Source organism: Psittacula echo (genome assembly GCF_963264785.1).
Source record: "Psittacula echo genome assembly, chromosome: 10".
In the NCBI taxonomy this organism is placed as follows: domain Eukaryota; kingdom Metazoa; phylum Chordata; class Aves; order Psittaciformes; family Psittacidae; genus Psittacula; species Psittacula echo.
In genome coordinates, this window is record NC_137741.1 from 19,981,330 (window position 1) to 19,995,752 (window position 14,423).

General features: G+C 52.3%; 1 protein-coding gene across 1 annotated transcript in view; it reads right to left on the bottom strand.

Annotated features, from left to right (window-relative positions):
- The window catches only part of IGDCC3 (immunoglobulin superfamily DCC subclass member 3), a gene marked incomplete at both ends in the record, with an annotated part of 96,537 nt that extends 89,281 nt beyond the window's left edge, over nt 1-7,256 (bottom strand). Inside the window, one exon of the mRNA XM_080626760.1 lies at nt 7,190-7,256. Within this exon, the coding sequence (XP_080482886.1) occupies nt 7,190-7,256 (67 nt within the window). The remainder of the gene's footprint in view (nt 1-7,189) is intronic.
- Nucleotides 7,257-14,423: the final 7,167 nt, after the last annotated feature.

A 14,423-nucleotide genomic window follows, 5' to 3' on the forward strand; every position in this document is an offset into this window, starting at 1 on the left:
TGTACAGAAGCACCCAAATTCCTCCTTAATGGATGCTTTTCTCATCTTCTGACCTTGAAGACACCCAACCGCCTTCAGGGCTTCAGGGCCAGGTGACCAACTAACTGCACAGGGAGAAGCAAGCCCACCCCATCTGGGGATCTGGGAGAAGCCAAGCTCTATCATTCACCCAGACACGGGCTTTCCATGCAAACTCAGACATGCTGGGATTTGGCTTTCCAAGACTGGCAGGGCTTCATCTCCCCAGGATGCTCAGGATGAGACACAAAGGGGCACTCCCTGAGAAATCTCCATGGTAGGACAAGAAGCTGGTGTTTGCTGCAGAGGTCAGCTCAGATGGGCCAGAAGTAGAGCAGATAGAGCAAGGAGGTAACAACGGAAGAGAAGGACCCAATTCCATTAGCATCAGTAACTGATGGTGGTTACCAACGAGGCACAGAAATGATGCTGCAAAGTTGGAAGTAAACGACACTCTGAAGGCACATGGAAACAGTAAAAGTGCAATTCATTGAGACAGACAGAGAGGAAATTGCCGAGGCTGTGCACATCGACTTGGGGAGTCTGCAAGCCCCATCCCTCTCCAACTGCTGGCTGCGTATCCAAACCCAGCTCACCCCACACAACATCCCAGGTACCTCCTGACATGAAGGTCATTCCCTGCCACTCTCTGCTCAAGGCAGGAACTGTAAAACTCTGCTCAGAGCAGCTTGAGTTTGCAGTTAGATGAAGGGGTGTTATGAGGCAGCTCAACTGGTTGCTTGGCTCAGGCTACACTGGGAACATGCGAGGGGAAAATTGCTTTGCTGTCTGCAGAAGCATGGAGGGAGGAAGCGTTATTAGCTCTGACATAAAGGCCACAAGAAAATTATTGGAACCCTCATTCTACAAGTCTCCTTCCGAGAAATATTTACCATGTCCCTAAGCAATACAATATGTGACTATATGTGCAAATATTTAACAAAAACTACTTCCCCTATTGATCAAGCAGCCAGCCATACTCACAGAAACCAATTAGCACTTGTGCTTTTGAACCAGGAGATTTATTTAGTGCTGAGAGAAAGAACTTCGAATTAATGGGAAGCTTAAAAGACACTTTGAAGTACATTTAAAGGAAAATAAGTTTAATTATTTTTTACTTGACACTGTGATTCATGTTCAAAGCTTCAAAAGGACTTGCTCATACCCTGGCATTGTCCTTTCTCCATTTGGGAAACACGATTTTGGCTTTCCCTCCTGTGCTTCTCAATAAGACAGCAGCTAATCTCCAAGCTCTAATTAGCGGTGACATCCATTGCAAAGGACCTCAGTCACACCATGGCTCATCCTCCTGGACCCTGTCCAGACCCACAGCCAGCAGGGCCATCGCCGCCCCAGGAGCACACACTCCCGACAAATGAAGCCCGTGTTATTACTCCCGTTGTAGACAGGGAACATTAATCACAGAGCCACGAAATGACCTTTCAAGAACCTGGTCTCAGCTCATGGCAAGGCAAGCTATTGCAGGAACAGTCAGGTTCAGCCTGCTCTTCCTGGTGCCCCATCACTGACAGGGAGACCAAGGCATCCCCAGCTCTTCTCTCATCCGACCAACAGCACGACATCCACCTGCAAACTGCCTCTTGTGAGCCCAAATCCACCCTCTCCTGATCTACTGTGTTTCATCCCAGCGTAACAGAGCATAAATCAGCACTGATCCACCACCGAGCCTCACCACCACCAAGCACAGCCTGCATCAATAAAGGCAAAAGAAGATGCCCCTGGAGTCCCATGAGCCAGGACCAGAAGTTTTTATAGTGGGGGGCAGGTGAATGTTAGGACCAAATACCTGGGTGAGCTTGGGACAGCCCTACAAAACATGGCTTTAATTGTTCTGCAAATGGAAGGATATAGAAGGAAAGGGTATCTGGACCCAAAAGATGTTCACCAGCAGATTATAACAAGGTTCACACCGATGAAATTGGCAGCCTAAAAACCCAGCTGATGCTCCCTTAAATCTCCTTGAGGCTGACCCAGAGCCTAAGGAGAAAAGCACTGCACTGCAGTAAAGTCCAAATTGGCTCTTTAGGGCATCCAGAAAAATTTACATTTAAAGAAGAGGAGAACAGACTGTAACAGGCCCCACATCTTGCCGGCAGTAAAGTTTACTGGCTCAGAATGTTTTATTCCCTTCCCTTTTGCATGGGAGGTTATATAAAGTGATTTTTCCATCAGGGCACATAAACCACATCCACTCATTAAGCGATTCCAGGAGGTCTCTCTCGAGGATAACGTGACCTCTCAGCCACCTGATGCAGAGATCAGTCATACCCAGCTTCACTGCCCTCAGTGGGGACACAGATTCTGGCAGAGGAAGGCAAACAGAGCCCAAGGAGCCAGAGAAGTTGCCCCAAATAATTCTCAGATGTTCAAGGCCAGACTGGGCAAATCCCAGGAGGTCGCTTGTTGAACACCACATGGAAGCTGGAAGCATTCACAGCACAAAAGACCCTTTCCAGAACAAGCTCTGAGCCCTCATGTGCTCCCCCATCTCTAAAGAAGGCAGGGTAAAACCTGTTGGTATTGCTGGAAAGGGCAAAGACCTTTCCCGAGTTAACTGCCCAGAGCAGCTCCATCCACACGAGGCATGCAGGGAGCATGGCCGCAAGCTGAGCGCAGGATGCGCTGCTATTTGCATTCCCCACGTGTTTCGCAGCCCTGACCAGATCACAGGCTCACCACAGAGGGCATCAGCGATACAACACCGAGCAGGAAACAACCGCACATGAGAGGACAGCAAAGGCAGTGGCCAAGATAAGATAAGAAATGCTGTGCTCAGCGCCAGGGTCCCTCCCGGCTTCATCCCCCCAAGGCTGCTCTAATGCAGCACAGAGGAATAGCGGGTTCAGCTCCCAGCCCTGCAAGGAAGCATCACGGAGGTGACTGTCCCCATGGCTGGTCACTTGCACAGGCTCAGCATGGGACAGACTGGCCACGTGGTGGGTGATGGTGCCTGCGGGTCAGAGACACAAGGGCTGGCAGAAGAGGTGCTGAGAGGGAGCTGCAGCACTCTGGCATCACGGTGCCAAAAGCCACCAGCCAGCACGGCCCTGTCACCCAGCCCTTGCATTCAGCTTGAGTACCGGCAGGCAGGACTGGGCGGTGTGCAAGGAAAGGAAAGGCTAAGTCCTTTTGGAAGATGAGAAGTTTCTGTGTATGTTGGAACCTCTCAAACTCTTTATCCAGGGAGCTCAAAAGGAAACACAGCACTCTCTCCTCCCTGCCATCCCCTGCCTTATCACTTCCCACCCTGAAATTCAGGCAGCAGGAAAGCATCACCTCGCTCCTCTCAAGGAGCTGAGCACCGCACTGATCCCTGCTCATTCCAAATCCAGAGCTGTCCTAATGAAACACAAGCTCTTCTCTCCCTTTTCTCGTACTCTCAGGTTTCAGCAGCAAAGATCCTTTTGCAACAGCATCTTCACAACTCAGCAGAACCACCCTTTACAACCCGCATCCTCCTGACTTCCCATTAGCTTCATCAACACAATCACAGGCACAAGAACAAAAAAAGCCAGGCAGCAAATCCTTGACTCTGCTCTGAAACTCGGGTTTTAAGTTACCAGCATGGGAGCGGGTCTGGGTTGTTAAGTGACTGGGCTCCTCTCGAGCGGAGGGTGCGATACAACACTGACATCTGATATAATAGCAAGGCCAGATCTGTGTGCTGTGTGCTTTTCCCAGTGCACCCGCCTATTTGCCTTTCTCTTCTCTTAAAGTGCAGTTATTGACATGTTCGCCTCCTTAACCATCACTTTTATACACTCACCAATGACTCCTGAACATGTGTGAACAATTATGTTTATTCTCTTGCAAAACCAAAATGTTGCATATTCGTTTGGATGCACGGGCACGGGGAGGTTTTCATGAGCCCTGCTACATAATTTATTAGTTTCTAAACTCTGTAAAACTAAAAAGCTCCAGTAAAGTTCAAATCAGTTTGTGATTTCAAAGTAATTTTGAACAGGCTATTGCTGTTCCTGCCCAGTGTTAGCTGATTTAAATGGGGTTTCTTACTCTACAGAGAAGCAGATTGTTTCGTTAGATCAAATAAAAGGACGATATCCAGGGTTGGAAGTGCAGGAGTGCAAAGTATGAAATATAGGGGAGAGAGCGGATGTGGAAAAAAGCTGCTTCAGTCACAGATCTGTTGCAGGCTGCAAAATGAAACAAATGGTCTGCTTGAACTCAGTGCCTTTGCACCAGCTCCACTGCATGCTGCAGCCCCACATCAGGACCCCATCCTGCTCCAAACAGAGCTGGCACTGGATCCTAATGCTGCAGGGCAAGGTGAGCAAGTGAGGTCTGACCATCCCAGTATGGCAGAGAAGGACATTTCAAGGCTGTGGGATGGGGAAGTGAGGAGGGAGCAGCATCCAAAGGGTTTGTGAAGCAAAGGGTAGGCATTGCACAGAGTCACTGCTTGGCACTTCATGCACTATGACATGGGACTCTCCAGAAACAAGGAAATCAGAGAAAGAAAAGCTCAGGCTGAGAGAAAAGAGGGAGCGAGGCTTTCCCATCTGCACATGTAAAATGAGAGCAGTTTTGCAGCTTTTCACAGGGCAGCACCGCTCCTGAGCTACTCCACACTGCCCTATGCCAGCCTGATAGCATCAAGGTACACAAGACAAAACTGGGACTGAGCAGGAAGAAGAGCAGTGGGAAACCAGGCCGTAACCCTGGATCTGAGACCCTCTGCCAGCTCCTAAGTGAGCGCGGGAGCTCGTGCTGTGCAAGGTCCAGCACCCGAGCAGTAATAAGCAGAGGTTGCTGGAGTGGGTGGCTGTACACTCGCACCCCTGCATGAGCTTCGCACCCAGCCCAGGTCCCAGATAGAGAGCACAAGTGTCTGGTTGTGAAATTACACCAGCCCATTTCACATTCTGTCTGCTGCATCCATCACATGGGAAAACCACGTCCTGAGATTCCTCTGTTGAACCCTACTGAGACGAAGCCCAAACGTGGGCTTGAATTTCATGTAGCGTCTCCGAGAGTTACTGGGGAAATGATACCTGATACTCTCTATATATATGAAGAAAAAAGACAGGGAATTACACCAATTTAGGAGAAAGCAATCCTTTTGGGTTGGTTTTTTTTTTTGCTCCTAAAAAAAAAACAAAGCCACACGGAGTAGGAATTAGTGAAAGCTTATAGCTTCAATAATTTACAAGTTAAGCCTACTTAAATATAAATGACGATGTTTAATTCCAAGGCTGTCACTGAGCAGAGCCGCGGAGCCTCTGGTATCCTATGCCTGCCTCTGAATGCCGGGCTCAGCAATAACAGACAAAAGCTGTCCACTACCCAGAACAAAGAGCTCCAGGAAATTAAAAGGCAAAAAAAGGAAAGAAACCACTGCCTCGCTGCTGAGCGCACTGCCCAGCAGCTCCCAGCACCCGCAGCACTGCCGCCAGGCCAGCATTCTGGGGAGCTTGGAAAGCGCAGGGTGGGAGCGGAGCATCCTGTCCCGACACAGCACCCGTCCCCACGGCGCGGCTTTCTGCCCCGCGCTGATTGACACCGGCGCGGGAGGGTTTATTAAGCGCAGCAACACGTTACCTCGCTGTTAAGCGCAGAAACACGTTACCTCGCTGTTAAGCGCATCTAGAGCACATAAACCCACCGAGGCGGGGGGAAACACTCTGGAACAGAGAAACTTTCAAAGTGCAGCCAAGAACTCTTCAGCGGAGCCAGCAAAACAGACCCAAAAGTCAGGAGCCGCTGAGCTACTAAGTCGCGGCATAAACAAGCACACAGGGCACTCTGGACAGCAGCAGGCGATAGGCTACCCACAAACTCAACGCACTGAAGTTCTGCTTTCAAAAATGCACTTTTTGCCTTTCCTCACCCAAAAAATTAAGTACTTTTTCAACCATCCTCATTGCACTGCTGCGTACCCGGGAATCCCAACAGAGTAACCAGGAATCCAACAGAGCAACGAGACCCGTTTCATTACATTCCCTTCACAGATAACTTCTATTTTCCCTGTGTTACACCGCCTTCTCCTCGCCGTGGCTGTTACGAACCACGTGGCGAGATTTATGATGGGGGCAGCCCACAGCCTGCTTTCCTAAACACCACGGCAGCTAATCTGTGGCTAATCAAACACACGCTTTTCTCCCTCTGCCCATGCTGAGCTGCTTGCATGGTTTTTAAACAATTCCCACTTTTCCTTATCTTTCCGGCTGCTAAGTGAGGCGAGGGCAGGATGCACATGGCTGTTATGCTGCAGAACAGCATCTTAGATTCGACTCATGCTTAAGCAGCATCGCCAGTAGAAGGAAAACACTGCAGTTCAGCAGGAGGGCATGGGCAGAGCAAGCCCAGGGAAAAACCCCTTTGATGTTTCTGTAGTTCGGCCCCGGCCCGGTGGGTGGTGGTACCCGTTCCCGCGGTGTGACCGGAGCCAGGCATTACAGGAGAGCACAATACTTGTAGGGTTAAAGTAGCTCTCCATCATCCCTGCAACTTGCAGCCCAACATCTCTTCTCTGCAAGCTACCGCCTTCACCAACAAACACAACGCGTCCGCCCGGGCGCTGTCTCCCGCTCACATCCCCGATGATGACTTCGGGTCTGCTCGCCAGGCACGGGTACCCAACCATCCGCTGCCACAGCAGCCACCCCTGCCCTCCCCAGTGCCAGCTGTGGGGGCCAGGGCCCCACGGACACCTTGGTCCCTTCCATAAAGCCACAGGCACGCACGTGGGGTTTCCAACTGAAAACAGCTTTGGGGGAACGCTTCGGGTTCTCTGAAGGTGTTAAAGGGGCTGATGTAGGAGCCCGCAGCCGAACGCCGTGATCCCGGAGCGCCTTCCCGGGGGGACAGACCCCATCACAGGAACGCTCACACAGCGGGCGATACGGACACCATCTCGGGAGCTGTTCGGTCCCGTTCAGCTCCGCGGCAGCGCGATGCCACGGGGACGAGCAGCGACCGGGAGGCTAAACGGGGTTGGGACCGGCTGCGGACGAGCAACGGGGAGCGGGCTAGGAGGGGACGCGAGGGACCGGTGGCCCCGGCCACCACAGGGGTGATGAGGGGACGCGAAGTGCGGGAGGCACCGCGGACGGGACCGACCGACCGAGAGGGGAGGGCGGTGGCGGGTCCGTGCCCCCCGCCCGCTCCCCGAGCCCATCGCGGCTCTTACCTCCGCAGCAGCCGAGCAGCAGCAGCCCCAGCAGGCAGGGGGGCAGCGCGGAGCCCGGCGGAGCCATGGCATCCCGGGCGGGCGGGCGGGCGGGCTTGCCTCCCTGCGCCCCACGGGGAGGGAGCAGCCCGCGCAGGAGGGCGGCGAGGCGAGAACCACCCCCGGCTGCGGGGCGGGGGGAAGGGAAAAACGGGGAAAACAGGCGAAAAACGGGCAAAAAGCGGATTTCAGCGCTGCTCCCCTCCGCGCGAGCACGCCGCCGCGCCGGGCGGGCGGGAGGGGGGGGGCGGTGCTGAGGGAGCGGGGCCGCCGCCGGCGGGCGGGGGCGGGCGGGCAGCGCCTTGCGCCATCTTGCGCATCCGCCAGGGCGCCGGCAGCGCCGCGAGCGGGCCGGGCGCGCTGAGGGGAGGCAGCGGCTCTCACCTCAGCGGGTCCTGGCAGCGGAGCCCGCGCACCGGTTCCGCTTCCCGGGGCTCCCGGCACAGGACTCGTCTCACCGGTGCCCTCATCAGAGCCCCCTTACGGGTCTCCCCTCACTGGGGCAGCCTCGGGGATCTCCCCTCACTGGTTCCTCTTCATGGGGTTCCCCTCACTGAGCCCTGTCACCAGAGCCCCCTCATGGGTCTTACCTCACCGAGTCCGATCACCAGAGCCCGCTCCCTGGCTCCTCTTCATGGGGCTCCCCTCACGGGTCTTCCTTCCATCACCAGTTCCACTTTACAGGGCTCCTCTCACTGCTGCCCTCAGGGGCCTCCCCTCGCCATTTCCACATCAGGAGGCTCCCATTTCAGGTCTCCCCTCACTGGTGCCTGCAATGCCCAGTCCTGGCTGGCCCCGCCATGCCCAGGGGATGGCAGCCAGCACCAGGGCTTCCTTCCTGACCTTGTGGTAGAAGTCTCCTTGCTCTCCTCGCTCTCCTCCTGAGGGCCTCTCTTGGGCCCGTCACTGCTGAAAGCGATCCAGTCTCAGCAGTGGCATCCAGGTCTGCTGCAGCAACGGGCTCAGGGAGCTGCCTTTTACCTGCCATTAGCGATGGGACCCAAAAGTCTCGCATTAAAACATGGGACAACGCAGAGGAGACAGCACAACATCCATGTGGCTCCTCCAAACGTTTCCCCTTTGGGGCTTTGCTTTGAAGAACAAACCCATCGCTGCGGTGGTGGCAGTGCCAGGAGGTGACCGGAGTCCCTGGGAAGCGGGTGGTGGAACTGCAGAGCAGTGCTCATGAGGGGATCCAAGAGCTTGCCTTGCCCCGGCTCAGTGCTCCCCATTGGAAACACTGCCATAACGGGACTTACCCGGGTCAGCCACGCTGGCGCTGGACCAACCAGCTCACCCGTGACAAAGCCCCAGAAGGGGATGGGGCTGCTCCTGACTCCTGCCACAGCCCTCAGGGTAATTTGTCCACCTTCCTGGCATGAACTGAGGATCACACAGCCCTACGCGGTGCTCAGCCCCAGCACCCACACGACATTTTGCTGCCTTCCAGTTGATCCTGCCCCATCCTCCAGCTCATGCTCTCCACAAACACAACCCCTGTCATCACCACCAGCGGCAGAAGCCATCACTGCAAGGACAGCTCTTGTGCTGTTTGCTTGGCCACAAAAAACAGTGAAAAAGGAATAAAAGTGGATCCTGACTCATTTCTTTTTTCAGGGTAAAACTCAGTGGACCAGGTTGCTAAACCCAGGTTGCTGCCCAGAAACCTGGTGCAAAACCCTTTGTAAAGACAAGCAGCACATTGCCCTTTGGATGCTGGTGCAGCCTGAGCAGGCTGGGGTCGGCTAACGAGGGAAGAAGACATCCCTACAGCTGCTCCACATTAAAGCTCCCCTCATTTAGCACAGGGCTGAGCCGAACGAGGTTGCTTTCAGCTGGGGAAGAATTTGCTCTGGCTCCATCAGCCTCTTGGTACCATCTGAATTCGTGCGCTGTCCCTGACCTTTTGGCACCAGCCCTGCTCCTGTTCCCCAGCCGGCTCCCTGGCTCCCGCCACGGGGCCCCACCAGCCTTTCTGGAATGCTGGCAGCCATGGCGGGCACACCGCCGGCACTGGGGATGGCTTGTGGGAATCAGTAGTTCCAGGGGAGATCCAGCACCGTGTGTTTTACGGGGCTGGCTTCCACCGGGAGCCACAGCTTTTGGGTGCTTCTGCTCCCGTGCGCAGCGGCAGGACCCAGGGGCTGGCAGAGGTAGCTGCGTGCTTAGGGCATCACCAAGTTCAGCCCCACATTTGCAGATGGCACCGGTGACATTGCTGGTGTTGCATTCACACATCACAACTGCAGGCGGGCCTGCCAAACAATGGACTCTGGAAAAGCCAGAGGTTTCCAAAGACAAAGGCAGGTTTGGGGCTCTCAGAGCATCCGAATCCAGAGCACCCATGTCTTCTCTGCTCTGCAACCATGAGGGCTAAAAAACGGTGCTTTGCACTGGAGGCAGGGATTTGCTCATCACACTGCAAGCAGAAATAGGAGCCTTTTGGAAAGCAGCGGGGTTACAGGAGTGACAGTGCCCAGCCCAAGCTGAGCCTTCAAACCTCTTCACTGCAGCGTGGGGTCCATCACTCCATCCTCCCTCCCACAGAGGGGTACAGGGTCTGTCCATCCATCCGGCCTCCCTCCCACAAAGGTTACTGCCACGGGAGCTGCCCTGATGGTGTTTGTCAGCCCTCACTCCTTCACAGCACATTTCCATCAGCTCCAACACTTGCTCCTGATTCACACCAATTAAAGGCAAACCGAGGTCCCCAAGACACCATTAGTAGTTTCAGCGGATGAAGTGGGAGATTAACTTGTCTGAATTCACTCCATTTGTTATTCAATGTGTAATTGTGGTTTCCCTGTCTGCTAACAGCCTGGGAGCTTTTCACTTATGTATACACACAGGGTTGTAGCATCTGTTTGTGGTCAGCGAGCAACAAGGAGGGGGAGCCAAAATCATGGCACCCACTGAGCCGACAGCCAGCCCAGCAGTGGTGGGACAGCCCTGGGACATGCTCCTGTAAGCTGCTCTCACTGACAGAAACCCTTTTCCATCCACTTTTGGCTGTCTAAGGACACAGGAGTCACAGTGGCAGGAGCCAGTGCTTGTCACCACAGCGAGGGGATGGCTCCTGGCACTTGGCTGCCTGGCTGAGGAGCTGAGTGCTCTCTGGTCACTGGAAGCAGTTGTGCCACTGATCCAGCGGTTTTACCACTGGTGGAAATGAGTGTGGAGAGGCAGCACCAGCGAGGAGACCCACACAACTGTACCTGCCACACAGGTCACAGAGGTCTGTGCTGATGTTCCTGCTGCTCCAGTGCTTTGCTGGAGGGGTGGAGGTTGGAGGAGTCCCCTCAAGATGCAGTTTCCACCACTGCTGTCTGCTGAGCATCTGCAGAGCATCCCTGGCTGCCTCGCTGCATCACACAGCACACCACTTCAAGCTCGCTAGTTTCTCCAAGGGCTGAGCTGGTTGACACACCACACTGGGCTCTTGTGACCTACTGAATTACCTGAGACCACTCTAGTCATATTGCCCACCTGCACCATCACATAGAATACTGAGGTGATAAAGGCTGGGAAGAGAGAAACACAAACACTTTGCTGTTACCTTCACTTCTCCATGGTCCCAGCTCTCCTGTAACTGCTGTGTCCATCCATCCATCCCTCTGTTCACCTATGCCACCCCACCCTGTCCCCCTTTATCAGCCTCCCACCAGCATCTCACACTGCAGAGTTGGAAGGTCTGGAGCCACCCATCACCGCCCAAAGGTCCTTCCTTGTTCCTTTGTGGGGTTACCTGTCATTAGGAGAAAGACTCATCGCAGTTAGGCAGCCTGACAGAGCTCCCTTTAACAACTACCAGAGCACACTATGTCTAGTGCAGATTTATTACCTCTGTAATGCAGATAAAATGAGATTTTATGGCTCTGTAGTCCTGGCAGCATAAAGTAATAATGGGAACTATCTACTGAAGTAGGGAATGCATCCTAGAAAGAAAGGGAGATGCATGGGAAGTTAACAGCGCATTCTTGGGCACTGCCAGATATCCTCTTGCCAACCTCACTGGGCACAACTTAATTGTGCTCAGCCCAGCACGCCACCCAAGCGAAGTCTCATTGTTCATCTGCTGGATGCTTCTGCTGACAAAATTCCCCAGCAGGATGAAGCATGAACCTGGACAAGCAGCTTCTCATTTCCTTACAGGCATCAGTTCAAAACTGAGACATCAGCAAGCATCAGGAAATGCCTCATGAACCCAAACTGTGCCCACCTCTGAAATCCAGCACCTAACAGCACATTTCCCAGGATCCAGCCCCTCCAAACACATAGCTGCAGGACCAGCCTTCCACAGCTTTCAGAGTGGGCTGTAATAGACCGAATTGTGAAACAAACCCCACTCTTTTCTTAAAGCATTTTATTAATAACCCATTAGTTAAGGAATATAAGGACAATGTCTTCTTACACTTTAACACTAAAGAGTATTTGTGGAGTAAGAACAGTCTCTGAAGAAATAAAGTTATAATTAAGTACAGCATGGAACCAAACACAGACACAATCTTCAAACGAGATCAAGTTCTGGTTACACATCCTTATTCACTGGGTAGAAAGTGAAATGAAATCTGATTGTAAAATACAAGCAAGGGAACACAGTAACAGAACTAGGTGGCAGATTTCTGCTGGACTAAACACCTCTTTTCCAACAAAAGTATGGATTAGAAGAGACACAATGATCCCTTCAAAACATCTATTTCTAAGGAGATCAAAACCATATATAGTGCTCTATTAAAATGGTTGTTTTCTCACACAGCAGAATTCATAGGCTGATCTCAGGACTGTTAGCCAGTAACGTAAAAACCCCTCAAATCCTAGATTAGAAGTTCTCTCATTTAAACTATTTAAACCAGAACTTTGCCGTCTGTTAAGTAAGAAATCAAATCAACCAAAAGTTGAGATTTTATCCATGTGTTTCATGTAATAAAATTGATTAAAAGAAACAAAAGGATGAGATTGTGACTCTCGCAGCAGCACACGGAATATACAATTGTGTAGCCAAACAGGAACATTAATACCACAAAATTATGCCAGTGAGACAAACCTGACATTTCAACTATGTCAAACAATATACACCAGCAGAAAGATGAACGGCAATAACCCTCAGTGTTACTGAAAGGAAGGGAGAAAGGAGCCTGATGGGTAGGAACATGTATGAAGCACGATGGGTAATTAAAGGTATCGACAGTTCGCGTGTCTGCGAGAAATCTTATTTCATGATAAAAAAATATATGCACTGGTTGTTTCAGCCCCACACATGCAGTGTGTGTTATCTGTCTTCATTTCCAGCTGAGACTAGAAAGGTCCTCAGATGCTCAGGACAGGAGGGACCTGGGGTGCAGTCGAGGACACCCAGTATTCTGCGTGGACACGTGCTCATACAGAGAACAGCTTCACTGCTGCCTGTTGGTGGTCATCTCTTGGCTCTGAAGGAACTGCTTTGATTTCTGTACCAAGGTCTGGCACACCACAGTCCCCAGGCATCCAAACGCTGCCAGTTTCATATTGGTACAATTCAGTGGGGTGTAATAAGATCAGTGTAAGCATCAGCATGAGGAGACAAAGTATTGTTGTGATTCACAAGCAGAACTGTTTGCACTCTGCTGCATCTCCCCCAGAGCTCTCATAGCATGTAACTAACCTGGTGTTTTTGTGATTGACTCACAGTGATCCAGAATGGTACCACACTGTGCCTGCTTGTGCTGGGTTCAGTGACAGGCAGGGAGAGCTTTTAGGCAGATCAGGAATGCTCACTCTATGGCTACATGATTACAGAAGTCAGTACAGACAAAGCAGAGGGTACGTGTCCAAAGAAGCACCCCAGAAACAGTGGCACTCCTGAGACAGGGCTAAGCCTCCATCCCCGCAGCCCCTGGATGGAAAGCTCAGGGCTGGTACATGACCTGTTCCAGGTATAGTGAAGAGAACCAGGAGAACTTCTCCTTTGGTGCCCTGGTCATACCCTACTCCTCTCTCCAGCAGCCTCATAGCAGAAGTAGTCCTTAGGCATGCTGCCATGCTCGCAGATGACTTGGTCTGGATGGTGAAAGGATGTCACCAGGGGTTCCTCTGGAGTGAGCTTTTAGAAAAAGGGTCCTTCTCCCTCTCTGCACACCAGCAGTGGCCATGTGGCTTGTACAGGGTCTGTTCTGTCACTGGGGAAGGACAAGGACTCTTCCATGAAACCAACAGCGAGCTGAGGTCCAGCTGCAGAATTCTCCCCACACTTTGCAGCGAGTGCCCAGTACTCCCTGCTGAAGCATTTATACCTCTGCAATTGCATCCGCTCCCATATAACTGTGAATTGCCCTTATTGCCTGCAATAACACTTCACTGCCTTATCTGTAACCCTGCTAAGTCCTTAGTTTCAAAGGCTTGTGGCAGTGAGCTCTGGAGCTTATTTACGCAACTCCTCTGCCCAGTGATGATTTCTTGCCTTTCTAGCCTCTTGCTCTGGTAGTGCACACACACTAACTCTTGCCTTGCCTGCTCACTGGCACAGATTCCCGGTCTCTGTGCCACAGCTTTTAGGAGTCATGGCACTTCAGAGCATGGAATGGTGTTTCTGAGATTCCTCAAGGTACCAAACAGCAGCTGAAGTAACAGAGCAGGCACAATGACTGGAAATACAGCCATCTGACAGAGCAGTGTGTCATGCCAGGAGGAGACACTGTAGGATGGGGAGAGATAGAAGCTCCAATATCCTTCCCAACAGGGTACATGGAGACTCGGAGGTACTCCTCTGCTGACGAGCTGGAGCTAACAGGGTTTGGTGGAGGACTGCAAAGACATGAGCTGGTCCAGCTCAGCTCAAACACAGGGCACAACAGCTCTTCACAACAGAAGCAGGATAGAGTGCTGGTGGAGCAAGGTTCTCCTTGCTGCAAGCAGTGGTATCTCAGTCTCAGTCCAGATTTCACCACAAAACCCAAAGCCTAGAGTCTTTTACAGGATCTCCAATCAGCTCACAGCTCCCCATAAGAATTTCAGTAAGAAAAGAGGGAGGTGGGCATCTTTTCCTTCATTTTTCAACAAACAAATGGCCAGATCTCTGAATCCTCCAGGAGGGCACAACATTTACCAAGCACCCAATGCACAGAATTACCAGCCAGTCACTCTGGTTAATGGGGGTCATAACCCCAAGGAGCTGGTCTGATCTGTAGTGTTCACAGTCAAACTCTGCAAGCCTGGAATG